We start from the raw sequence: 26957 nt of genomic DNA, 5'->3' as shown, positions 1-26957 counted from the left end.
CTTGTGAAAACGCTGGGATGGGTCCAAAGGGTGGGGACACAGGAGAGGAAGAAAGCCCTTCCCTTCCCCCTCCTCCGGGCTGGGCTGGAGCCCTGAGACAAAGACTGGCAGGAGAAAAACAGGCAGCCATTTATCTTCACGTACCTCCCTTGACTCTGACAGGAAACCTAAGAAGGGCTTCAAATCCGGCTTCTCTACCACCGCCAATGAAGAATACACGCAGAAGGGCAGGGCAAAGGAAAGCTGTTTTGGGGTTCAAGGCAGCAGGTCAGACAGGTCAACTGTGCTCCCAGAAATGCACGGGAGGCTCCTCTGCACTCTCCTGGGTGAAGGAGTCTGAAGTCTCCAGTCCTGACATCACTGTCACTAGGCATGACGTCACTGTCACTAGGCAGGGAGTAGGGAAGGCTGAGAAAGCTTCTTTTCTCAGTGACCTTTGGCTCAAAGTAAACTCAACCTTAGGTGTATTTTGGGGTGACCTGTTCTGATCTCATTGGGGTATCTTGAGAAAGCAACAGGCCTGTCTGCGACACCTTTTTGGTTTGTGGTTCTGTAAAGTTCTCTCTCAGATTGCTAGTGCAAAGATTCTTATCACATTTGTTTCATGTTTTGTGGCTTTTCTTGAGATAAGGTTTCACTCTGTAGCACAGGCTAGACTTAAATTAACAGCGATCTTCCTGCATTAGCCTCCTAAGTGTTGGGATTATGTTAGCCACACCACCAGTTACAAATGATTCTTGTCCACAGACATCAGACACGCAGATGGATCTGTCATATACAAGTTTAGTGGACCTCTCCGTCCCCTGAAAGTCAGATTTGTATTTATTAAAGGCAAATCATCTCAGCATTCCTGACTAAGGATTTCTGTGTCTGTCTTCTGGATTCATCTCTGAGCGCCCTGAATGCTGGCATGCACTCACATCACGTTGTACAGAACCTGACACTGCCTTTGTAGAAAGAGACGCTTCTCGCCTTGCTCTTTGAAAACACACTCTGCTTACAGTGGCTATGCAGCCTTGGTATTAGAGAAACAAAACCTTCCTTCCTGACTACAAACAAAAAAGCCTGGCCACAAGCTAGGGGTCCTGGAGTCAAAGCTACCAGGATGGCAGGCTGCTGGCATGGCTTTTCTTGGAGAGACATGAACAAGTATCTGCCCACTCTAGATAGCACACCAACGAAAGACCAAAGACATCGTTTCGTGTGAGCGGTTGTGGGATACAGCCCAACAGCTGGCAGCAGCCTGAGGAATTCCCTTCCTGCTCCGGGATCTCAACAGAAGGATCGTAGACTTGGCTGTAGGAAGGAATTCAGGATGAACCGAACAGAAGCAAAGCTAGTGACTTTATTAAGTATGGAGACAGTCACAGAGGAGAAGGATAATACAGTCTCATGATGGGTGTGTGGGCTTTTTCCAGGAAGTCGTACTTAGCTGTCTTCACAATGGCCGCACATAGCAACCTACAGCCTGTTAAGTCACATTCTTCAAAAGATGCAGTTTATAAGCTTTCAAGAGTAATCAAAGCTTAACATTTTGTAAAGGAGGATGGCCTTGAACTTCTGATCTTCCCACCTTCACTTTCCAAGCGTTGAAACTACAAGCATGAGTTATCATGACCACTACCAAGGTTATTCAGTACAGGGGATGGAACCCCAGGCTTCATGGTAAGTCTGAGGCTAACCCGGGCTATATGAGATCCTGCCTCAAAATAACTAATTACATAAGTTAATGTTAAGTAAAATACATGAGCTGGTAACTTAAAAAAATTTTTTTAATTTTATGTATATGAGTGTTTTGCACACATGTATGTATGTATGTATGTATGAATGTGCAGCATGCGCCTCCAAGGTCAGAGGAGGGCATCATGTCCCCTGGAACTGTAGCTCAGATAGTTGTGAGCTATTGTGTGAGTATTGGGAACCATACATGGGTCCTCTGCAAAAGCAGCAAGTGCTATTAATTACAGAGCCACCTCTCCAGCCATCTCCAAGTCAAGCTTATATTTTATTCTTGTGTGTGTGTGTATGTGTGTGTGTGTGCATTTGTATGTCTGCCTGGGTACTCCAAGGCCAGAGGTCCTCAAGGGATGGGGGATTTTTCAAGACAGGGTCTCTTGCTGAGTAAGGTGCTTTTATTATTTAGCTAAGCTAGATCCGCACAAACAATCTGACCGTGAGTGTGCACAATTTATTTCCTGTTTTTAACATCCTGTTTGTGTTGTCTTGAGGAAAACACACTGTCTCTGGAGGCAATACTGCCTTTATCAATCTTGCTGGTTTCTTAACTCTCAGCGAGCAAGAAAGGTCAGGGTGAGGGCTTTTTTCTGTTCCCAGGGTCCTTGAAGTCCCTGTCTTTCTATTCTGCCTCAATTCCATTCAGGTCCGCCTCAGTGAACTGCTAAGCTCATCGGGGTTACCTACAAGTGCATGGCTATTTAGAGGTGTATGGGTAACTGAGGCATTGCCAACACTGAGAAGTCCACCCTAGCATGGGAAAACATGCTCATGACACAGCCTGCAAGGCTCCAGAAAGTCTCCTCTAACCAGCAACAGTGTACTCCTTACATGATCCACAAGACCTCCCGGGTCTTATGGGTGTCCTGAGCCCCGCTTTCCATCCTGAGGAAATAGCTACCTAGGGCAGGCCAAACAAGAGGCACCTGAAAGGTTGGTACCATAGTGAGTATATGGATGCACAAGACGTAACCACAAAAGGGGCTACAGAGCCTGCGAGTCTGCTTAGAGGTGGTCCTTCCAGAAAACCTAGGTTTGGTTTCTTAGCACCCATAAGCCAACTCAAAACTGCTTACGCCAGTTCCAGGGTATCTAAATGCCCTCCTCGAGCATGCACGTGGTACACAGATATATATATGCGGGCAGAACACCCACAGACATAAGAATTAAAGAAAGAATTAAATAAGATTAAAAAGATGTAACCATAATTTTTCAAACCCAAAAGATGCTTTTTTTTTTTTCAAGATGGCATTACTATATAGTCTAGAGTGGTCTCGAACTCCGAATCCTCCTGCCTCAGCCTCCTGAGTGCTGGGACTTAGGCGTGCACTTCCATGCCTAAACTTAAAAGCTGTAATTTTGGAGCAGTTAATCTAATGCACCCTTATTTCCAAAAATCTGGCTCGAATAGCAGTTTCTGGGCGCGGGGACAGGAAACCCAGCGAAGATGGCGTGCGTACCCCAATGGGCTAGATCCCGGAGCTGTCATTATAGCCCTTTTTAGTATCACAGCACACCTTGCGTTTGCCAGTTTAACTACCAAACACTTCTCTGCCCTGGACAAATTGTGCTAAGTCTGTCAGGGGACTCAAGAGGCAGGGGACGGGTGAAGGTTATAAAAACACTCGTTTCTACCTCCGCAAAACTCTGGCCGGTCATCAGGAAGGGGTCGCAGCGACGCTCCAGCGACCTGGGCATGGAGGTGTGCAAGCCTGGACCCAGGAGTCCCATCTCCGGTCCAGGGCGCTGCCTCGGGCTCCCAAACGCCCTCTGGCTCAGTTGCTTCCACCCCCGCGCCTCTATCCTTCATCTCCGTAGTTCTCCCTCCTCCACCTGGCACCGACATCCTTAAAAAGAGAATCGGAGTCGCCACAAACTTCATCTATGTATGGTGCGGCGGGAAGCCTTATCGAGTGCTCTCGAACGGCAACGCGGCGTGGCCCTCGCGGCGCCCCGTAGGCACTGATTTCTCTTCCGGGCCACCCTTCCCGGGGGATCTCCGTTTAGTAGTCTTGCCGTAGATGCTGCTGCCTCTCCTCCAAGAACCGCCGAGTTCTTGGAAGCCCGGTCTTGGATGAAATCGCCAGAGCCTCCCCGCGATCCGCCTCCCGGAAGCCCCGGGCGGCGCGACCGGAAGGACGCAGGCGCAGCGTCTTGACCTCGGCCTGGTCCAGTTCCGGGGTCGTTCGGCTCGGCTGTGCCAGTTCGGCGTCGGGCTCCCGCTTCTGCTGGGGCTGCTGCCTCTCGCCCACCGGCCCGGCCGGCCCGAGCAGCGCGGAACCGAGCCGGATCCGGGTCCACCCGGCCCGGCCATGAGCGCTGCCGCATGATGCGTCGCCGCCCGCGCCGTTGCAGCCGCCGGCCACCAGGAGCCTCAGCACTGGGCGACCCCGCCCGGGCCTCGGGTGAGTGCGGGGAGAGCGGCGGCCGCGACCCCGGGCGGCTCCCCGCCGCCTCCGCGCTGCGGTCCCCTCGGGGGCTCTCCAGTCTCCTCTGCGGACCCCGCAGGATCGAGCCCCATTTGCACCTGCAGCCTTTTGCCTGACCTTGGGCGCTCCAGAGCTAACGTCAGGGTGGCTGTCATAAAGTGCTGTCACCGGTCTGCGAGCTGTCAAGTTTTTTTATGGTCATGCTTCGTCGCAGGTCTGTCTTCCCAAGGCCTCTGTTGTCTCTCTTTAGCGGGACTCTTCTGTTCTTTGCCGGTCTCCCTTCTCTTCCCCCCTGCCCCTGGCCATGGTGTTAGGAGGGTAGTTACCCGGAAGGGCATCTGGGATAATCGGGTCAGCTTTCAGGGCAATAAGGTTCAACTCTATTGAGCTGTCATTATTTCTAGAACTAAGTCCCTTCTAGCTATTAAATAGGCACATTTTATTAGCTCGTGAACAGCCAGTTTATTGTGGCAATTAAATTGGAGTAGTCATAGTTGCAGCAGTCTGCACTGTAGCGGCTTTCACTGGTGTGTGTGGCGCTGTCCAAATCCAAGCTACAGTCTGCTTTGCAATCAGTCCCCTTAGTGAGGGAGTACACTTGTGTTTATTTTACTGCCTTGGGAGAGAGGTCATTTATATTTCTTGGTAAATCTGCCCAGCACACCACTCTGATCTTTCCAAAGTTGTTTATAACTTTCACTTAATTCATGCTACATTTAGAAACAACAACAAAAAAAGATACCTTGTGATACTTGCCCCTGCAGAAGTGGTTAAAGAGAAAGGTTCTTGGAGGTATTTTACAAAATGGGCTAATGGGAGTGTTAATTTCATTTTTTGAACGTTGCACAAAATAGACAGGTTGGGGGTGTTGAAACTGTGTTGTGTACTCTGTGGAGTTACTGGTAAGGAGTTACTGGCTTCTGGGCTGAGAGTGGGAAAAAGTGAAGAGATAATTTCACTCAGAATTTGTTCAACAGCACTTGACTCTTGAGTGTCTGGGCGCTTGGTCGGTTGATATACTTAAAAATAAAACTCTAAGCTGGATGTAATGGGTGCACACCTTTAATCCCAGCATTTGGGAGGCAGAGACAGGAGGATTTCTGAGTTCAAGGCCAGCCTGTTCTACAGAGTGAGTTCCAGGACAGTGAGGGCAACACAGAGAAACCATGTCTCAAAACAACAACAACAAACAAACAAATTAGAACTCTGTGGCTTTGCTGCTCATCATGCCTTAAAATCAAGCCCTTTTTAAGAATGGAAGAGAAGGCAGGTATAGCCCCAGCATCCAAGAGGTAGAGGTGAGAGGATTGAAAGTTCGGACCTACCCCAAGCAAAGCAAAACAAGATGGGAAAGGACCCAAGCTAATGGGGTGGTCCTCAGTTCAGAAGTGTATGTGAAGTGAAAGGACAGGCAAGATTGTGTACTCTCATTGAAATTATTACTTTCTCACTTGAGTGTCAGTGATATAAGACAGTATGATTGCTCTTTCTTCACCTGCGGAAAGGAGACGAAGTCAGTCCCTACAAAAGGGACCTCTTGGGTGCATTGGAAGTGGTTTTTCATCACCCCAGAGCTTCCTAGCTTCGGTACCTGCCGAGCAGTGACACGTAATGATTTACTAGAGGCAGCTTTTGAGGAATATTTCTTCAAAGTAATGTTTTGATTATTGAAGTAACATATGTGCTGGGCGGTGGTGGCACATGCCTTTAATTCCAACACCTGGGAGGCCGAGGCAGGCAGATCTCTAAGTTCAAGGCCAGCCTGGTCTACAGAGTGAGTGCCAGGACAGCCAGGGCTACACAGAAGAGAAACCCTGTCTTGGAAAACAAAAAACAAAACAAAACAAAACCCGTAACATGCTTTAAGAATTAATTAATTAATTTATAAATGCGTGTGTGTATGTACCTGCCCCATGTGGGCCAGAAGAGACCATTGGATACCATGGAACTGGAGCTACAGGTGGTTGTGAGCTGAGAAATTCAGGTGCTCTGGAAAAAATGGCACGTGTTTTTAGCCACTGAGCCATCTCTCCAGCTTGTATACACTTTTTACAGAATGCTCAAAGCATAAGAACAGAACAGAATGTGTACAATCAAAACTGTCAGTCAAGTTCATATTCCCTAAACTGAGCTCCAAGGCAGGTGATACCTTGAACACTTCAGTTGGACCAGCTGAGAGTTTAAGTCCTCTGTGAGCATTGCTGAGATGCAAAGTTTAGGAGGAACAACCTCACTGTCCACACTGCAAATTGGGGTGGGGTAAAGCCACCAGCTTGGTCATGGTTCACAGGAAGGATTCAGAGCCCACTGAAAGGGATGGCAGTTAGTTGGTTTATTACAAAAAAAGGCTGCAATTAAATTTGGCCAGGGGAGAACGGAAGTCAGGGACATCTCAAATACCAGCTTCTGCCATCCTAACATTGCTGTGTGACAGTGTGTATGGAGTATTGCCAGCTCAGGCATCCTCTGATGCAGAGGTGTGATTGGTTAGCAGTGCAGTAGGAGGCCTTTCTTCCATGCAGGTGGATTCTGTGATGCAGAGCCTCCCAGCTCATGCACTGTTAGTCTTTTCAACTCTTCCTGCTTGAAGATGGAAGTCTTTGCTTTGCCATTGACTAATCACTGTCCCCTCTAAGTTGTGGAGGACATAAAGATCAGTGAATGTGGTGGTTTGTATATGCTTGGTCCAGGGAGTGGCACTACTAGGAGATGTGGCTTCGTTGAATGAAGGGTGTCACTGTGGGGTAGGTTTTGAGATCTTTCTCCTAGTCATATAGGAGCTAGTCTCCCGTTTGCCTTCTGAACAAGATGAACCCTCAGCTCCTCCCGCACCATGCCTGCCTGGGTGCTGCCATGCTCCCGCCTTGATAATAGACTGACCCTCTGAACCTGTAAGCCAGCCCCAGTTAAATGTTGTCCTTCTAAGAGCTGCCTTGGTCATGGTATCTGTTCACAGCAATGGGAAGCTAACGAAGACAGTGAGAGAGCTGTGTCAGTTCCAGTCCCCTTCAGTCTAAAAGCCTCTGATGCAGGTAGACCGTGGTAGTCTATGTCTGTAGTCCTGACTCCAGAGGATAAAACAGAATCGCTTGGGCCCAGAAGTTTGAGGCTGGCCTGAGCAGCACAGTAGGTCTTCATCTGGCTTCTTCGATCTCCACACTGCAAACCTTTCTTGTCTTGCTGCTCTGAGCCCTGCTTACTGCTGAGTTCCTTTCTTGTACACATTTCGTAGAATTCTGCTACTTCTTGAATGAAATCCAGACTGTGTACTGTGTCTTATTGGCACAGCACCTGATCATTTAAAACATTCTGTATCCAATCAGTCTTGAAGATAGTGGGTGCCTAAAAATTGGTGAATGAATTCTTGTGCGAGGCAGAGAGATTGAAAATGAATTTTGATTGGAAGAAGCAGAAGCCAGGAGGAGCTTACCAAATGAGTACCTTGTGGGGAGAGGTGGAAGGACTGAGCCTGGACCAGAATGGGGGAGAGGAAAACAGCGCTGAGAGATTTGGGGAACTGAGCTGTGGTTTTGAACAATAACTCTAGATACTGGAATCTTGCTCTGGGCTCCTTGTTACCCCTGGGGAAAGAATTCAGATGAAACACAGCATAGTGTGGGACACTCTCGAGGGTGAGAGTGGACAGTGGCCCAGGGGACCATCATGGAGGGAAATGCAGGGTGACAGTGACTGGAGAGCCCGTCTTGCTGGCCCACAGGTTTAGGCAAGCTTCACGCTATGCTGCTGGAGTGTCTGTGGCAGACAGCTTTCCTGAGAGATACCTTCCTGTGCAGGTGATTGACAGGCCCGCAGGATTAATCCCGAAGGATTGTACTGCATGCTAGTGGGGTGGGCTGCTTAGGTAAATAGAGGCACTGAGTCTATAGGAGGCTGGTTGGAGGCAAGCTGAGTGCACAGTCCCAGGATCTGTATGGGCAGGGCAGGGCAGGGCAGGGCAGACAGAGATATGGTCGGATTTAAGATGGTCCTGGAGGTCAAGACTCAGAACTTAATCACAACTTAGATGTGGGGGCTGGAGGAAGAGGCCCGAGAAGCTGACCCTGGTGACGAGGTGGTGGTGTGGTGCTTATTAAAATGGAGAGGGTGAGATTTAACAGTGAGGTTCTGCTCCTACCTTCCAGCCGTGGAGTTTGCTAGTAGCCAGTTAACCAGACAGTGATGTCACCAGTGTGGGTATTTACTAGGTTGAGTTCTCCATCCCAACATCCCCAAGAAGACACTTGAGAGAACACAGAGGGAGAGAAGTCAGGCCCCATCCTGGGTGCTCCTGGACTGGAGCCCTGTGGGCAAGTGTGGCTGTTGAAGGGAAAGCCCAGTGGAATGCTCCACCCCCATGGTGACTCTCCTCCCAGTGATGTGCCCCACCCCTGAGGTGACTCCTCTCCTAGCCTCCTGCTTCTGTGCCTGTGTTCTCCACCTTCGACCTTTGTGGCCTGGTGCTCCAACTGCTGTTCTCTTGTGACTACGTATTTAAAAGACACTTCTAGAAAGGTTAATAGGGCTGCTTACTGCCTGCAGTGTGCAGCCTTGCAGATGTGTTGACACTTGGCTGTAGGTGGCTGTATCTATGTTTTCTTCAAGGTTAATAGTTTTTAGTCTTAGTAATTAGAGGAGGAAATAATAGGTTTGTGTGCAGAGGGGATCAGCACGGTGTGGGAGGCCAGCCCCACACCAGGGGCTGTGGGCACACGAGAGGGAAGCACTTTCCACAAGCACTGTTCTAGGTCACACATTGAGATGTGTCTCCCTTTGAAGTTGTCCCCACCCTGACTCAGGTGCCCTTCTTGCCTGGTTGGTGACCTGCCCAGGAAGCTTGTTAGAGGCATAGGTCTACTTGACCACAGGGAGGAGTCTGCTGCCCTGATGATGCCCCTCTGAATGCCCAGGATCCCCACCTTGTCTTAAGGAGAGGACTCCTTAAGTTGTTCCCTCACTCTGGATCAGCTGCTGGGTCTCCTTGGGACCTGGGCAGTCCAAGTTCTCAGTGACCCGGGTTTTAAGCGTTTGCCTCTCCCACCTGGACTCTGTTTTGCAACTCTAGGCTAAGTCTTTTCTTTAATACCCACTCTTCTGTCACCAGCTCTTTGCTAGCCTGCCACCTCCTTCCTGAGCCCTGGCAGGTCCTTTGGATGGAGAGGCCAGCCCTTTACAGTGAGTGCTTTCTGAGCACGGTAGGTTCTCTACATTCCGCTCTTCCTCGTCCTGGACTCCACAGCTGTCCCTATCCTCCCTGTCCCTGTCTTCCCAGTGCCTCTTCAAGAGTGAGCTGCTTTAGCCCCTCCTCACCCTACATCTCTCAGACCCTTCTTCCAGTACCCAAAGGCTGTTGTATTGGGACTTGCTTATTTGAGAAAGGGTCTCTTTGCAGCCAGTACTATGAGACCTGAAACTTACAATGTAGACTAGATTGGTTTTGAACTTGGAGAGATCCTGTTTCTGTTTCTGGGTTCTGGAATTAAGGCATGCACTGCCACCTCCAACGTACATTTTGGCAAGTTCCCAGCATCCTGTGGCTATATGCCACCATCTGGGTCTGAGGGAGGACTGTGACACTACCCACCCTCCAGGCTGTGCAGCCACTGACCTGTTGAGTTAGCTGGGCTTTCTGCTTGGCTCGGGCTGTGACAGCAGTCCAGTGTGGAGCCTTTTCTCCCTCTCTGCACACTTAGCACTGTTTCTAAGCTGCGGCATGGGGACAGACAGTCTCTCACTCACTTTTTGGAGGATGCGTGGTTACTTCTGCCCCTGAGCATTGAGGACCGCACTGTGCAGGCTCCGTGCAGGGATCTGTGAGGCTGCTGCCTTAGATCACTGGAAGCTGTGAATGTGAGGTTTCCTCAGGGTGAGGCAAGCCTTCCACCCTCCTACAGTTGCCTTTTTCCTTGTCCTCTCTCTCCCTGTGGCTTCATTCCCTGAGCCTGCACACGCGGGCTCCCTTCCTTTAGAAGTAGCACTGTTGTGATCCTGTACTGCTTTGATGGCCAGAAGACGAATCCAAAGCAAGGACAAGAGCAAAGGGCCTCTGGGATAAGCCTTATCTCTTGCTCAATCCAGTGGCTTAGGCGGCTTACTTGGCATCTGGTCTTTTTGGGCGAAATGTGGCATGGTCCTAGCGCCGTGCGGTGGGTGCAGAGAAGCTCTTCTGTAAGGTAGGGAGATCAAGAGTGCCTTCCGTGCTCCCGCTAGTGTGAAAGGAGGGGATCCTGGGGAGATTAAAAATCAAAGCTTCCTCTTTCCCTCTAGCTTCAGCTGCCTCTCTCTTGGCAGCAGTGCAAAGTTTGCTTTTTTCTTGCCTAGCATGTATGAGGCCCTAAAAAAGAGTTGTAACCTTCTTAGCAGTCAGTGGCCCAGGCTCTTAGCAGTTTACTGAAAGTGCCAGGACAAAGTCCCCGGTGCCTGTGAGCTTTGTCTGTGGTGGCCGACTGCTCCAATCCTCCTGGTTCCTTCCCCGCCCTGAAATGCTCACATTCTCAGTCAGTCCTCTGGGGTCTGTGTGCACTTACCTGTCTCTGCTCTCCCCACACTGCTATGCTGTGGCCTCTCACTCTAAGTCAGAGCACTTGCTCTTGGTTGGCTGCTTGGTAGCTTTTTGGGTGTGTCCTGCCGACACCCCATGGTCAGTGAGCCCATGGCATCTCCTCAGCAGCCAGCAGTTCCCATGTCCCAGAGGCCAGCGAGCCCTGCCCATCCTCACTGCCTTGCTACTCTTCCCAAGACTGCACAGTGGTCCCCCGGGCCCCACTCTTCCTGCACTCTGCTCATCTTTGCTTGGGTGACAGTCTTCCCTGCCAACTTCTCCCTGCCTTGATGTCTGTTTGGTACCTCTTGAAAATACCTGTCCCCTATGTGAGTTTTGGTGCCTGAGCAGGGCACTTGAGGACTGAGTAGGACCCAGGCCTGTCCTCCGTCACAGTTCCCTCTCGTGTGTTGTGCCCTTCCCACTTCATGTCTGTCAGGTTACCACATGGCCAGTCATCTTTCCTGACCACACTGGTTCCCAGCCAGAGGCCCTTTGCTCTTGGTTTGGAATCAGTCAATCCACACATTGTTTGGGATCTGTGCAGATGAAGCTCTGGTCTTGAGCCTTCCATCTCTGGGGTTTTTTAAAGAGGCTAGCACTTGGCTGGCCAGCCCCAGGTGGTGAGGTGCGTCTCTGTCTGCTGCAGAGGTCTGCTTTGTTTCTGTATGTAGGGCACTGGTTTTATGTGATTACAGCATCCCTGCGGTCAGCTCAGTGTGAGGCCAGGGGCCCAAGTGGTCAGTCAGGGTACAGGGTTAGATGTCACACCGCTGGTCCTTAGTGGAACCCATCACAAAAGATACTGATCTTGAGTTCCTTCTGCTGTGTGCCCATGACCACAGAGGTGGCAGTCACAGTCAGGTAGATGGAAGGGAGCCTTGGCTCGTGAACGCATGTCTGCTGAAGCTTTTCCCTCCAGCGCTGCCCCAGTCCCTGCAGTCCTCTTCACCTCTAATGGCGCCCCGCAGGGGCCCAGGAAGCACACACTTACTAACACATCCTAATGAGTTTCCTTTTAGGCATAGTCTCACTATGTAGCCCAGGCTGACCTCAAACTTGTCCTCCTGTCTTGGCCTCCTGAGTACTGGGGATACAGCCAGGTGTCACCACAGTGGGCTTCTTAGTGAACTTGGTAAGTTCATGTACGAATGCCACTCAGCCATGGTTGGCTGTAGTAGTGTGTGCCCTGATCCTAGCTGTTATGGCTTAATAGTTTGAGTCCATGAGTTGGAGGCCACCCTGGACAACCTATTGAACCTTATCTCAAAGTCATAAATAATAAAATCAATAATTTTGTTTCCAGGGTTGACAATTTGCTAGTGACGAGAACTCTGAAGCTCAGTGATTTTGTTGTTGTGGACAGTCCCAAGTGCAGAGCCCCAGTGCTGCTGTAGGCCGTGTGTGTGTGTGTGTGTGTGTGTGTGTGTGTGTGTGTGTGCACGTGATCCGGGGTTCATCAGCCTCCACGCCATACGCTGCTCTGTCACACAGCACGTAACCTGTCATCGGGTTTCTTATCTTGCAGGCCACATCACACAGGACAGCATGCGGCTTACAGTCCTGAAAAAAAGGCACAAGTGCTCCCATGATGCTTAAAAGCAACTTGTAAGGTAAGTGTGTATGTAGCTGGCGTGTGTGACAGGGTCGCACTCTAGCTCAGACTGACCATCCTCTGTGTCACAGCCTCCTGAGTGCTGGGCTTGTGGGCACCAGCCACCAGAGCGGCTCATTAGGATGCAGCTGTGGGGTGTGGGACAGGTAAGGTGTGTGTGGTCAAGCCCAGAGGCAGCTGCAGGCCGAGGCCTCCCTTTCTACCTGTCGACTTGGCTTGCCTCTGCCCAGGAAGGAGTCTGCTGATTGACTCCTCAGCCTTTGGCCAGTAGCATAGGCCACACAAGAAGAGAAGAGGAAGGCTGTAGATGTGGCTGTCACCAGGGCAGATGGAGAGCGTGTAATGTCCCGGGGGTCTGTGTTTACTCCCAGTGAGGACAATGGGCTTTACTCTGTGCAGAGTACAGGCTCAGGAGCAGGTAACCTGCACTCACTTGATGGACGTGGAAGATTCTGTCACCTCACAGACACCAGTTGTGATGGCTGTTCCCAGTTGTCAGCTTGACTGTATCTGGAATGAACTACAATCCGGAACTGGAGGGCACACCTGTGATCCTGATCTTGAGGCGGGAAAATAAAGGCTTTTGATCTTGAAACATAGTGGCCATGATAAGCTTAGGCCCAGGCAAGGTGATACACACCTTTAATCCCAGGAGACAGAGGCAAGCAGATCTCTGAGTTCAAGGCCAGCCTGGGACAGAGCAAGTCCCAAGTAAAGAACAGGTTAGGTCCAGGCCTGGTGGTACACACCTTTAATCTGGGCCACACCTTCTGCTGGAGCCCTGCATAAGAACCGTGGAGGAAGCAAGGCTTCTCCTCCGCCTGCTTGCACTTACTTGCCAGCACATCTGTTGGAAGCTACTTCTTCAGGAACCCGGCTCATACAGAAGAGCATTGAGACACCCAGCCTCACGGGACTGAGCTGCTAACCAGATTCTTGGAGTTCCCGTTTGCATCTGCCCGTTGTTAGGTTAGTTGAACTGCAGACTGTAAGTCATTACAATAGCTTCTCTTACTATATAGAGACCTTCCATGTGTTCTGTGACTCTAGAGAACCCTGACTAATACGCCAGTGTTCTCAGGGCTCCTCCAGGTGTGGACCAGCAGACACTAGTGCTTGCTGTGGGACATGCCTTCTGTGGGTCGTGCGGCTCAGCATCACATCCTGGGTGCTGGCATGTGCTCTTTGTGTATGGAGTGGTTTCCGCACTCTCTCCTTTCCTGTTGCACTAATGCAGTGACTCGGGGTGGGGCACACTCCAGACAGCTACGGTCCTCTGTCTTCAGTGACTGCCTTCTTTCAGATTTGGGACAAGCCTGGAAGCACGTGCTTGTCACCCTAGCACTTGGTGGGTAGAGGCTGGAGGGTCAGGAGTTCAAGGACAGCCTGAGCTACATGGGATCTTGTAAAAAGAAGAGGCAGTGATAGCTTTGATACCTGGGTCTTGGGCTGTTTCCCTCCTCTCTGGCCATGGACTTTGCAGATGCACTGCTCCAGGATGTGCGTGTCCAAGAGTACCCGCCATGGCTCTGGTTAGGTATGCCATTCCCATATCAGTACCCCAGTATGGAGGAGCAGGGCATTCCATGCTCTAGCAGCCCTCATGGAACCTGAGCCAGAAAGTGCAGCAGAGCTGGCACCACTCAGTAGTGGCTGTGACCCATCTGACTTGCATGTCCTGTCACCTGGAGAGAGCTCAGACTGTTAAGGTGGAGTTCCAACCCAAAACCTCTCATCCCTCCGTGTCAGCCAGGCTGTTTCTCACAGTGCACATCTTGTAAAGGAAGCCAAGAAACAGAGGGCTCTGGCCTGTAGACCCCCCTGGCTGGGGGCCTTGATGTTCCCTGGGCCCTGTTACAATTTTCCTAAAGAACTGGGAGTTAGCTAAGTGTGGTGGTGCATGCTATTAGTTCTAGTGCTTTGGAGGCAGAAGTAGGCAGATCTTTGTGGGACTGAGGCCAGGATGGTCCACAGAACCAGCTCCAGGTCAGCAAGGGCTACACTGTGCAATTGTGTTTTAGAAAGAAAAAAGGAGGGGAAAGATACTGGGAATCATAGGAGACTGCCTAACCAGGGCGCAGGGGTTCTGTCACGTCCGCCTTTAAGTGGACAGCCCTTGCTGTTTGCAGTTGTCCTGTCTCAGAGGGGACACATCTCCAGCATGTTGATGTCCGGCAGGGAGCAAGTATGATAGGAGGTGGGTGGAGGCTGGCTGGTGGACAGACAGGGCTCAGATGTAGCAGAGCCACCAGCCTCTTGTTGGCCCTTCAGAACCAGGCTCAGCCAATGGTCCCTGAGGCTCTGAGACCCCAGTCACCATGTCCAGGAGGGAGGAGCTATGCACACGGTGTTTGCAGACAAGAGAAGCAAGGGCCTATGTGGCTTACAGGGGCCTGCGTGGGAAAGCTGCACATGGAACGTGAAAGCCGGGTCGAGCAAACGTCCCTCTTCTCCTGTCCTCCATTACACGTTGCACTCAACATCATCACCAAGTTCTTTTGCTCTGCTTCTTCTCTGGCTCTGGAAACAATGACATGCCTGCCTTTCTGTCCTGGTCTGTGCTGTGTCAAAGCTCCTCACCCTCCAAATGGGGACTCCCATGGGCAAGTATGTTCCACTGCAGTTAAGAAGAAATATTGTAGCTGGGCGTGGTGGCGCACGCCTTTAATCCCAGCACTCAGGAGGCAGAGGCAGGCGGATTTCTGAGTTTGAGGCCAGCCTGGTCTACAGAGTGAGTTCCAGAACAGCCAGGGTTACGCAGAGAAACCCTGTCTCGAAAAACCAAAAAGAAGAAGGAGGAGGAGGAGGAGGAGGAGGAAGGAAGAAGGAAGAAGACGAAGACAAGTCTTTGTCGAGGAGGAGGAGAAGAAGAAGAAGGAGAAGAAGAAGAAGAGAAGAGGAGGAGGAAGAGAAGGAGAAGAAGAAGAAGAAGAAGAAGAAAGGAGGAGGAGGAGGAAAGAAAGAAGAAAAGAGGAAAAGAGGAGGAGGAAGAGGAGGAAGAGAAGGAGAAGAAGAAGGAAGGAAGAAGGAAGAAAGAAGAAATGTTGTGTCCAGACTTTAAAAGCCTGTTGCTTCCTGGAGCCTCACCCACACCCCTCCCTCACCTTGCCCACTGCAACGCTGCTCTGGATGGTCAGTTTGCCCTGGTGCCTGTCAGTGTTTCCTCTCCACATAACAAGGCCGAGACACAGCTGGACTCTGCCTCCCTCCCTCCCTCCCTGTGCTTGTCCTGAGAGTTGCCACCCTTAGCAAACACGCTAAGAGAAGGACAAGCCCGGCAGGCCCAGCGCCGCAGGCAGAGCAGCTCCTACTAAGGAGCCTGGCTCTTGAGTTTCTCCGACCTCTGTCTTCTTAGCAGTGAAAGACCACAGGAAGGATGGGAAAAGCCTGGAAATAAAAATGGATTCATAAACAGAGAGACTTTACGAAGGTTAAAAATGCTATGCTGGAACTGCCATATGATCGCAGAGTCTAGAGGCAAAGAGGGTGCTCTCCACAGAAGCAGGCACACACCTGCATTAACCTGGGGACAGGGTGGGGGGAGGTCATCCTGGTGAGCCCCTAAAAGAGGGAAGACAATGTTCTTTGACCATGCTTTCTTCTCTATGCCTTGGTGACAACTGTGTTGAGGGGGTGGAGAGCCCTGTCTAGAGCACAAACGGGTCAGATCACTGGGAACAGCAGTGTGCTAGGATACAGCTCATGCCTTTCATTATCTCTTTGTGGTAGGTGACAGCTTTGCATGCAGAGGCAAACCCCACAGCATGGGGACCCACTGGGTCTCCCACAGCAGGACAGTGGTGTGGTGAGGAGAGCAGAGACAGAGCAAACCCCACAGCATGGGGACCCACTGGGTCTCCTACAGCAGGACAGTGGTGAGGAGAGCAGACAGAGCAAACCCCACAGCATGGGGACCCACTGGGTCTCCTACAGCAGGACAGTGGTGAGGAGAGCAGAGACAGAGCAAACCCCACAGCATGGGGACCCACTGGGTCTCCCACAGCAGGACAGTGGTGTGGTGAGGAGAGCAGAGACAGAGCAAACCCCACAGCATGGGGACCCACTGGGTCTCCTACAGCAGGACAGTGGTGAGGAGAGCAGACAGAGCAAACCCCACAGCATGGGGACCCATTGGGTCTCCCACAGCAGGACAGTGGTGAGGAGAGCAGAGACAGAGCAAACCCCACAGCATGGGGACCCACTGGGTCTCCCACAGCAGGACAGTGGTGTGGTGAGGAGAGCAGAGACAGAGCAAACCCCACAGCATGGGGACCCACTGGGTCTCCCACAGCAGGACAGTGGTGAGGAGAGCAGACAGAGCAAACCCCACAGCATGGGGACCCACTGGGTCTCCTACAGCAGGACAGTGGTGAGGAGAGCAGACAGAGCAAACCCCACAGCATGGGGACCCACTGGGTCTCCCACAGCAGGACAGTGGTGTGGTGAGGAGAGCAGAGACAGAGCAAACCCCACAGCATGGGGACCCACTGGGTCTCCCACAGCAGGACAGTGGTGTGGTGAGGAGAGCAGAGACAGAGCAAACCCCACAGCATGGGGACCCACTGGGTCTCCCACAGCAGGACAGTGGTGAGGAGAGCAGAGACAGAGCAAACCCCACAGCATGGGGACCCACTGGGTCTCCCACAGCAGGACAGTGGTGTGGAGAGCAGAGACAGAGCCCTTGGCTAGTTTGGTGCTTAGGTTCTTTTCTGCTCGGTGTCTTTGACCTGACTTAACACATGCGGCTCCTCATGTTAAATTTTGTGTGTGTGTATGTGTATACATATGTGGTTTTGCCCAGGAACCTCACTGTTCTCACCACCTCTGCAGGGTGTTTCAGGGAATCATGCAGCCGTCGGGACACAGGCTCCGGGACATCGAGCACCATCCTCTCCTGACTGACAATGACAATTACGACTCAGCATCCTCTTCGTCCTCCGAGACTGACATGGCAGACAGGGTGTGGTTCATCCGAGATGGCTGTGGCATGGTCTGTGCTGTCATGACGTGGCTTCTCGTCGTCTATGCAGACTTCGTGGTGACCTTTGTCATGCTGCTGCCTTCCAAAGACTTCTGGTACTCCGTGGTGAACGGAGTCCTCTTCAACTGCTTGGCGGTGCTCGCGCTGTCCTCCCACCTGAGAACCATGCTCACTGACCCGGTGGGTACCCAGTCTCTCCAGCTTAGAGCCTTCGCATGTCCTGATGCTGTGAAGGAGCAGCACACATGAAGAGTGTGCTGGGCTCATCTCTGGAGCAGGTTCCCATTGGGTTGTGAGTAGAGGCAGACCTGTACTTCAGCTCTTCAGTTCCTGAGGTGGTGAAGGCGGATTTAGAGCTTCCAGATCAGGGATAGCTGCTTCTCAGAAATTTGAGACACCCTTTTTGTGGCTACCCCAGATCCAGGGGAGATGGCCAGGGCTTTCTTCTGGCAAGGGCAACCAAGGCCACATGAGAGCAGTCCCTCCAGGCAGCCAGTGCTGGCGTATGAGGCTGTGTGCTGATTCTAAGAAAGTTCTCAGCTTCTTTACAGCACTAACTAGGACCCTGGCATGAGTTCCTGGTCCGTGCATACTGTGCTGTGTCTGCAGGTAAGGGCTGCAGCGCTAGGAAGGTAGAAACTGCTGCTGTAAGCTTATGTTGCCTTCTAAGATGGAGGCAAGGCTGCCCGGCCTCAGGCTGCCTCCCTGCTGTGTTAGACTCCACAGTGTAACCTTTGCTTTCTCTCCTGACTCATGGTAGCCTTGGCTAGCCTAGACAAGGGACCAAAGCTGTGCCCCAGGCAGACCTCATCCAATGTTGCACTGTCTGCCAGTGACCTGGTCGCCTCTGACCATACTAACTCCTTCCTCAGACTCAGGACGCTCAGGCTTCAGGGGCCTTTTGTTTGACTAAAACAGTCTCAGTGTGTAGCCCAGGCTGGCCTCAAACTCAGCCATCCTCCTACATCTGCCTCCCCAGAGCTGGGATTATGGGCATATTTTTTAGATCTTTTGTTGTGGGTGGGAGAGTTGAGACAGGGTAGTCCATTGTAGCCCTAGCTAGCCTGGAACTCACTAGATAAATCAGGCTGGCCTCCTGCCTCTCGAGTGTTAGAATTTGAGCCTTGTTTTGTTTTTCTGCCTCCTTTTCACCCAATCTGAACTCAATCTGTGTGCACAGGGTGCTGTCCCCAAAGGCAACGCCACGAAGGAGTACATGGAGAGCTTGCAGCTGAAGCCAGGCGAGGTGATCTACAAGTGCCCCAAGTGTTGCTGCATCAAGCCGGAACGTGCCCACCACTGCAGGTATGGCCTCTGCCCTCAGCAGAGCCCAGGCAGTTCCTGTAGTCCCATGGGAGTTTTCCGATAGTGCAGGAGACGAGCTGGACAACAGTTAGAGGAAGCGACAGGTGTCTGCTTGGTTTCCTGGCCTGGCACATGCATTTTGTAGCCTGAGAATCAAGCCTCTGTGCTTGCTGCCCCTCGTGTGTGACAGGATCTGCAGACTAAATGCAGGCTCCTGTAGGCACACTTTCTGACTGACACTAGTTAATGAGAAAGAGGAGCAACAGTTTAGCCCACAAACAGGTGCCTTTTGAATGTCAGCCTCTCCTGGCCTTTGCTACCGTCTACCATTGCCCTGCTGAGCCAGGATGGATTTCAGACAGGCTGCTGTTCCTTGAGGTGTGGGTGACCTGGGATCCTTGTCCATTCTGGAAATCTCTTGGGCTGAGTCCTCGTGTGTGCACAAAGATGGAGTGTGACCTCCCCGTGAGGTTATCTTCCTCCTGACGGGTTGGACTTCCGGGAGGAGCAAATGAAGATGTGCAGCCCATTCAAGGCTCCACAGGGAGGAGAAACGACACGGTGGGCCTTGTCACCTGTGGCTGCGGAGAAAGTGTGGGAAGATGCTTTCTTCCCAGCGAGGCCCGAGGTGGCATAGAGTAAAGCAGCGGCCTTGGGCTTGGGGTGGCAGTGGAGAGTGACTGGCTGTCCAGAGTCCTTCTGAGGGGTCGTCTCAGCTCTGCAAGTGCAGGAGTCACTGCAGTGTGCATTTGAAGTGTCTGCTGTGGCAGGGAGCCTACTTCTCAGATCCATTGCACGTGAGCTAGGAATGGCTTGGAAGCTCTCGGGTTGGCAGGTGCACTGGGGGACATGCACAGGTCCACAGTGGTGGAGTTATGGAGTCTGGCCGGGCCAAGTCCTCACTGGATGCAGTCAGTGATGGAAACTGTTTCAGAATGCAGCTGGCAGGAAAGCTAGGCAAGACCAGGGAAGAACAGGTAGGAAAAGATACAGTGCATGCGTGCACTCCTAACACTGAGGAGGCCGAGGCAGGAGAATTGTCATGAGTTTGATGCCAGCCTATGCTGCATAGAGACTTGTCATAGGTGTTGTGCAGAGATGTTCCCAGCCTGTCCCGCCTTGGATGCCATTGGTGTCACTGGTGTCCCCAGAACACAAGGTTCTGAAGAGTGTACTCTCCTTTGCAGTATTTGCAAGAGATGCATTCGAAAGATGGACCATCACTGCCCGTGGGTGAACAACTGCGTCGGGGAGAAGAATCAGAGGTTCTTCGTGCTTTTCACCGTGAGTGCATGCGCTTCTTGGAGACTGCGCTGAACTGGAGGTTCTGAGAATTGAACCTGCTGGAGTTGGGGGACGTATTTAACCACAGCTAATGCCTGTGCTGGCACATGCAGAGCACAGTCCAGGGCGACCATGCCACTTGTATTACATCACCTGTTGGCTGTACGTTTGCCTGTCCCTCTGTCACCATTGTCATACACAGGGCCTCCCTCACACAGAGCTCATTTCCCCTCTACTTATTTGCCAGGTGGCTGTTGGGCTTGCTCCACTGGGGTCTGATCAGCTGCTGCTGCTACCTATAGTTCACTCCTCCAGCCAGCTCTGCCTGTTGGGGGTGGGAGGTGTGTGTGAGCTCCGCCAGCCTCTGCTTCTAGGCTGACAGCTTGTTGGGAACGACTAACCCGTCTCCCTCCTTCTAGATGTACATAGCTCTGTCTTCGGTTCATGCTCTGATTCTCTGTGGGCTTCAGTTCATCTCCTGCGTCCGAGGGCAGTGGACAGGTAACTAGGACTCTATGACAATCCTGAGAGTACTGCAGTGTGGGGAAGCCAACGGAGAGCTGGGTTCCTGGATGGGAGGGAGCCTTACTCCAATAACCTGAGGTTGGCTTGTTTTGTTTTTAGGTTTGTTTGTTTGTTTGTTTTTGTTTTTTTTTAAACAGGGTCTCACTTTGTAGTCTAGGTTGGCTTTGAACTCAGGGATGATTCTTCTCCCTCAGTTTCCCAAGTGTTGGGTTAACACGTATATAAGCCACTGTGCCAGTAAAGAATTAACATTTCTTAAGATCAGAATGTGGCAGCTTCATCCCTGCCAGCCTGCTCATTTGCTGACGCCTCCCTCCCTCAGTCCATGGCTAACTTGTGATAAATCACTTCAGCTACTTGCAGACTTTTGACACAGAGGCAGGCAGGGTTGTCATTGTGGCCACGCGCCTTGCGTTTGCTTTCTGGCTAGCGTGGTTGATCCCCGTTCACAGCTGCCTTGGTGTGGCCTGATGGGGTATCCAGACAGGTGGAGTCTATACAGGCACTAGTTGGCAGCTACAGAGAGGCAAGAGGGGCTGAACTTGTTTTGTTGTTGTTGTTGTTGTTTTTTATTACATATTTTCCTCAATTACATTTTCAATGCTATCCCAAAAGTCCCCCATACCCTCCCCCCCCCACTCCCCTACCCATCCATTCCCACTTTTTGGCCCTGGCGTTCCCCTGTACTGGGGCATATAAAGTTTGCCTGTCCAATGGGCTGCTCTTTCCAGTGATGGCCAACTAGGCCATCTTTTGATACATATGCAGCTAGAGTCAAGAGCTCCGGGGTACTAGTTAGTTCATAATGTTGTTGCACCTACAGGGTTGCAGATCTCTTTAGCTCCTTGGATATTTTCTCTAGCTCCTCCATTGGGGGCCCTATGATCCATCCAATAGCTGACTGTGAGCATCCACTTATGTGTTTGCTAGGTCCCGGCCTAGTCTCACAAGAGACAGCTATATCAGGGTCCTTTCAGCAAATGCTTGCTAGTGTATGCAATGGGGGCTGAACTTGTGTGACAGTGCCTCTAGTGTAGAATGTCCCATGTAGCCACACAGTGTGTAGCCACAGGAGTGCTCTTTCAGGACATTCGCATACATCAGGGGACCCATGCACACAGCTGCTCAGATGGCTGAAGCAGGAGGCTCACAAGTTCAAAGCTAGCCAAACAACTTAGTGAGACCCTATCAAAGCAAAGAGAGGGCTGGGGTATACAGCAGAAGAAGGTAGCTGCTTGCCTGCCATTGTAAAGCTCTGGGTATAGGGGTATAGTCCCCAGTGCGGTAAGGGACTTGAGGGGAGGGGAGATTGCCAGCTGGCAGGGATGGGGAGGCTGTGTGCCAGGCAGGGCTGTGTACCAACTTCTTCAGCAGGAGGAACTCACTCCTAGGAACTGTGTGCGGTCCCTGCAGAGTAGGGCGGTTGCACACTGAGTGCCTCCCTCCCGTCTGTCCGCAGAGTGCAGCGACTTCTCTCCTCCCATAACTGTAATCCTGTTGGTCTTCCTGTGCCTTGAGGGCCTCCTGTTCTTCACCTTCACCGCAGTCATGTTCGGCACCCAGATCCACTCGATATGCAATGATGAAACAGTGAGTTGTCCTGTGTCTTCAGGGGGCGGCAGGGGCACTGTCAGCGGCAGCAGCCCATGTGGACTTGTGGTACCTCAGACCTTGGGCCCACAGGCCTGTGTATGCTGCTCTCTCCATTGGGGCAGCATAGTTCCTGGGCCCAGGATTGGTTTAAGTTGGTAAAGTAGGCAGGCTCCTGGTCAGAACTCAGTGGGTCTCAGAACCGTGAAGGTGTACCCACTCTTGCAGGCCTGGAGTAGGCGTTGCCTAACTGCAGATGAGTAGGGACGCAGCGTCGGTCCCCGTCCCCCCCCCCAAGAGGCCACTGGGCCACAAGAGCCATGCCAGGTTGGCGTGGAGGCTGACCCATGCGGATGGTGGCCCCCCCCTCCCCCTGGGCCACAGGCTGACTGTTTGCAGCACACATGTGTAGCCGTGTGCAGCCACAGTGCAGCACGCCGTGTGTAGCCGAGTGCAGCCACAGGCTGACTGTGGATCTCTTCTCATTGCTGCTCTGGCTTCTTCTGCTCCCAGGAGATCGAGAGGCTGAAGAGCGAGAAGCCCACGTGGGAGCGCAGGCTGCGGTGGGAAGGAATGAAGTCTGTCTTCGGGGGCCCTCCCTCCCTCCTCTGGATGAACCCCTTCGTTGGCTTCCGACTCAGGCGGCTGCAGATGAGGACCAGGAAAGGAGGCCCCGAGTTCTCTGTCTGAGCCTTCAGGGTGGGAATGTCTGCAGACATCCGTGCTCAGTGGCCTGCGTGCACAGCAGCCTTGTGGGCAGATGGAGCGGGCCAGCTGACGGGGCCATGAGCGGCTTCATGGACCACAGGCCACAGGCACTTGTCATTTCTCTTGTGTACTGCCAGGAGAAGCATGCAGTCCCGGGAGGCCATCGTCTCACCATCCTGACCCTTGGGATGTCGCGTGGGCACCCACGGGTGGAGTTGCTTCTCAGTCATGAAGAAAGCCAGCACAGCAGCGCTGGGAGTCCTGCTGGCCCATCCCCAGCGCACCCCCTTACCCGAAAGAAGGGGTTCCACAGAGACTCTGCCTTGGAGGCCTCTGACACCCAGCACTGAACAGTGAAAGCAGCTTCCAGAACACTCCCTGCTGCCCCGGAACGGGCATCCTTTGACCCTTCCAGCAAGTCTGTGTGTGCTCATCCTTGTGTGTCTGTGTGGTGTGTGTGTGTGTGTGTGTGTGAGCATGTGTCAGAGTCAGCAGTGTCGTTGAGGCACGTATGTGGTAGACAAGCTGTCTTTCAGACTCCAGTGTTTCAGGGAAGTGGGACGCACTGCTGGCCCTTGCTGGCCTACTATGAATGTATCCTACAGTGTCCAGATCCAAAGAACAGGCATGCCTGTGCATGGGCCCGGCCTCCTGCTTTTATTTCACTGAAAATTTAGTGTTTGAGGGCGTGGAGCTGAGGTTTTGTTGTTCCAGCCAAACTGCAACTGCAACAGTCTCTCAACAGGGAGAGTGGTAGCCCATGCTGAGGCCCAGCGCTTTGGGGCAGGGGCCATGAGGAGCTCAGCGTGAGAAGCCACCTAGGGCCCCTTGGGGCAGGTGCTGCAGGGTGAGACAGCCTGGTGCCTGAGCTGTCAGAGTGGTGATATGTGACTATTTCTCTACCCATGGCACCGCAGTCAGTGGAGCCTTGGTGCGGGCTTAGAATCCCGTCAGTACACAAACAGCTCCCCTCAGGGGATTTGCCTTAACCGCTGGTTGTTGCTTTGCTGCTGGGTGAGAGCAGTCTGACAGAGTCTGGGGACTTCCTGAGAGTCTTCTCCCATGCAGACACCAGTGTTTCCCTTCTGGGACCAGCTGCCTTTCTGTCCCTGGGACACCATGACTGTTCTTTCGGTGTCAGTTGCTTGTGCCCTGCCCTCATCTGGGCTCCTGTGCTACTGAGGTGACCCCCAGGGACCTGAGCCGAGCCCTCATGCAGCGAGCAATCTCTGGGGCCCAAGTCCCTGCAGAGGGACATCGAGGCCTCAGATTGTCTCTGCGTTCCTTTGCACACGTGTCTGGGCATGTAGGCTCTGGCGGTCTCACCCTCCAGTGTGGAGTCTGTGCGGTGAACCCAAGCTGAGTATACTTGACTTTTCAATTCCTCAGTGTGATTTTATATGAAATAAAGTAACCCGTCCACAGTTCTCACCCTCCTGCAGCCCTCTTCTTCCTGGGTGACCTGCCTTGCTTTTCCAGGAGCTGTTGTGTGCCTGTGAGGGGACCTAGGCATCTGGGTACAACTCCTAGTGTCACCTGGGTAGATGATGCCCTAAGACCCCTTAACTTTCCCTTAATTAACTAGGGAATTTTTAAAATGTGCTTTAAAATAAAACTGGCTCTAAGCACACGAGCTGCTGACCTCCTTCAGCGCAGAGGCTAGAACCCAGGGATGTGTTGTCACACCTTGGCAGCTAGTCTGTCAACTGACGGAGTCTGTCTCAAACACAGGAGCAAATCAGTACTGGGGAGGCAGAGGCAGGTGGATCTCTTAGAGCTTGAAGCTAGACTGGTCTACATAATGAGTCCAAGAACATTAAGAGCTACATAGAGAGATTCTGTCTCTAAAACAAAACAAACCCTGAAGAGCCTCAGGCATCCAGTTTTCTCCCTAAAGTAAACAAATTGACCATGACCTCCCAGCATTCACATAAGGTGGCTTATGGCCATCCTAAATCTGGCCCTAGGAGACTGGACACCCTTCTCTGGCCTCTACAAGTACCTACATACACATTATTTTAAAAAAGAAAAAGCAAAAACAACAACAAAAAAACCCACCTTTGCATGAGAAGGAACCCAAAATGGCCTCTTCATCTGCACAGCCTTGGGTTGGGGCAGGGGAGATGTACCCATACCACCTTGTGTGTGTGTTGGGGGGGGGGTGCCATGGCCCCAGTGCAGCTCTGAGCCTGCCTGAGCCCAGGGACAAAGACTAAAGGTGAGTGGTGAGCCCACAGCCTTGTGGCTGCTTAGATCGGAGGGGCGGGCAGTCTGGGCTGTGGGAAAGGCATCAGGGCCAGTCTCCTAGCTGCTCAGGTGGCTTTCTAGAAAGTCTAGGAGGCTATAGAGGAGGCTGTAGGGATGCACCCACACAGATCACAGGTGGCTGCATTGCTTTACTTCTGGTAGCTTGGGACTGGCTACCTATGTCCCTCTCCTTGGTAGTACACACCTTCATTGTGCAGTTTAGACAGAGTGGATATTTTGTTACTCAAGATGAGAGGTCTATGGCTAAGTGGGACCTAGCTTCCCTTGGTCAGGTCACCTTGTCCTCTGCCCCACCCTTTTTTTACCTCTGGACACCTCTCCTGGTACAGCCAGCTGTCCCCAGACTCCTGGATTCAATCTGCTTGAGAGTCACACCATCCAGATCCCTGTAACTGGTGGTGGTAGTGGTGCACTTGGGAGGCAGAGGCAGGCTGATCTCTGTGAGTTGGAGGCAAGCCTGGTCTACAGAGCAAGTTCCAGGGTATCCAGGGCTACACAGAGGAAACCTATCTTGAAAAAGCAAAAGAGAAAAGATGGCTGTAAAACAGCCATCTTGGGGCTATGTTGTCCCCAAATCCTCAGCCCACTTACCTACCAGCCCCCTCTGCAGCTCTCCAAGGGCTCCACCTACATAGTGACCTTGAACTTTGCTTGCCCTGTCCTGTGCTGGCCCCCTGGGGGTCTTTCTCTACCCGACTTGGTCCTGGGAAATGTCTAAGAGCACACCTGCCTCTGCTTTCTTCCCTCTGGCTTGTGAGTCAAGTTTGGGGCCGCCTATACTCACCATTGCCTGCCCCTCCTCCGCAACCTTATTTTCTTTTGTCATCTTCCAGAACCCCCTCAGCTCTGCCTTCCAGCTCTTCTCATGCGTTTTGTTAATCGTCTTTAGACAGGGTGTTACTTTGTTACCCTGGCTGGCCCGAACTTGTCGATTAGGCTGGGCCCAAACTCACAGACCCACCAACCTCTGCCTCCCAGTGCTGAAATTAAGATGTGCACTACCCCGAGCCCAAGGCAGCTAAGAATTCCAGTGTGGCCCAGGCTCCTGCCTCCATCCTTCAGGTGCTGGGGTTACCATTGTCCGAAACATCTTTTCAGATGTCTTTTTGGGGCTTGTGACAGTTTTCAGACCCCAGAGCTTATAGTGTTCTGTGCCACAGGGCAGGGCATCTGGGGTCCGCTGTCGAGGTAGCACCAGCACAGGCCTTGGCTTCGTCCTTGTCCTCTGTTTCCTTCTTCAGTCCTACACTTTCTGGCTGCCGCTGCTGGTCTTCCTCAAGTCCTGGAGTAGGACGCCGAGGGGCCAGTGGGCAATGAAGACCCTCAATTTCCAGAGTAAACCGCCTCCCCCCTCTATGTCAAGGAGCAGAGCCCTGGTGCCTGACATCTTTTAACCAAGTCCTCCCAAGCCACTTCATTCAGAAACTACAGGAGGGAGGGTTCCCTACTCCATGAGAGGTAGCATAGCCAAGACCGCAGGCTCAATGTCTTCCCAGCATGCCCTGTCGGGTTGAAGGCATCATTCTAGACACTGCTCAGGACACAAGTAGGACCGTGGCGCTCACTGAAAACATGGCTCAGTTGGTAAAAAAACAAGAACCCGTGTTAAAACAAAAAAGCCCCGCTGGCCGTAATGGTACCCAGAGGAAGTCTCAGCAATGGGGAGGTGGATCCCCGAGGCCTGCTGGCCCCCCAGCCTCATCTACTCAGGTAAGCCTCAGGACAATGAGGGACCCTGCTTCAAAAGCAAGATGAAGCCGTGAGAGGTGGGTCTGTAGATAAAAGCACCTGCCCCCAGGTCTGATGACGTGAGTTTGATCCCTCGGAACTACCTGATAGAACCGACAGTAATTGTCCTCTGACCTCTACACACGTGCTGTGACGTGTGTACGTGCCTCCCTCCCACATAAGTAAATGTACAATCATTTAAAGGAAGGGTGGGTCCATCCCAGCCTCTGCAGAACAAGCAGGAAGCAAAGA

General features: G+C 52.2%; 1 protein-coding gene across 2 annotated transcripts; it reads left to right on the top strand.

The window, feature by feature from the left end:
- Positions 1-1330: 1330 nt before the first annotated feature.
- Positions 1331-24140, top strand: Zdhhc7 (zinc finger, DHHC domain containing 7). Of its 2 annotated transcripts, none has more exons than XM_011248257.3 (8): positions 1331-4139; positions 12230-13285; positions 17147-17477; positions 18478-18602; positions 19790-19886; positions 20306-20387; positions 21871-22001; positions 22515-24140. In XM_011248257.3, the coding sequence occupies exons 3-8, from the start codon at positions 17163-17165 to the stop codon at positions 22689-22691; spliced, it is 927 nt and encodes a 308-aa protein (XP_011246559.1). In that variant the 5' UTR covers positions 1331-4139; positions 12230-13285; positions 17147-17162; the 3' UTR covers positions 22692-24140. The 2 variants fall into 2 exon arrangements, with proteins under 2 accessions (XP_011246559.1, NP_598728.1); NM_133967.3 differs by having other exon boundaries at positions 3759-4139; positions 12230-12314; positions 22515-24136.
- Positions 24141-26957: the final 2817 nt, after the last annotated feature.

The sequence above is a fragment of the Mus musculus genome, chromosome 8 (assembly GCF_000001635.26).
Source record: "Mus musculus strain C57BL/6J chromosome 8, GRCm38.p6 C57BL/6J".
Classification (NCBI taxonomy): Eukaryota; Metazoa; Chordata; class Mammalia; order Rodentia; family Muridae; genus Mus; species Mus musculus.
This window is presented reverse-complemented; position numbering and strand designations above follow the sequence as displayed.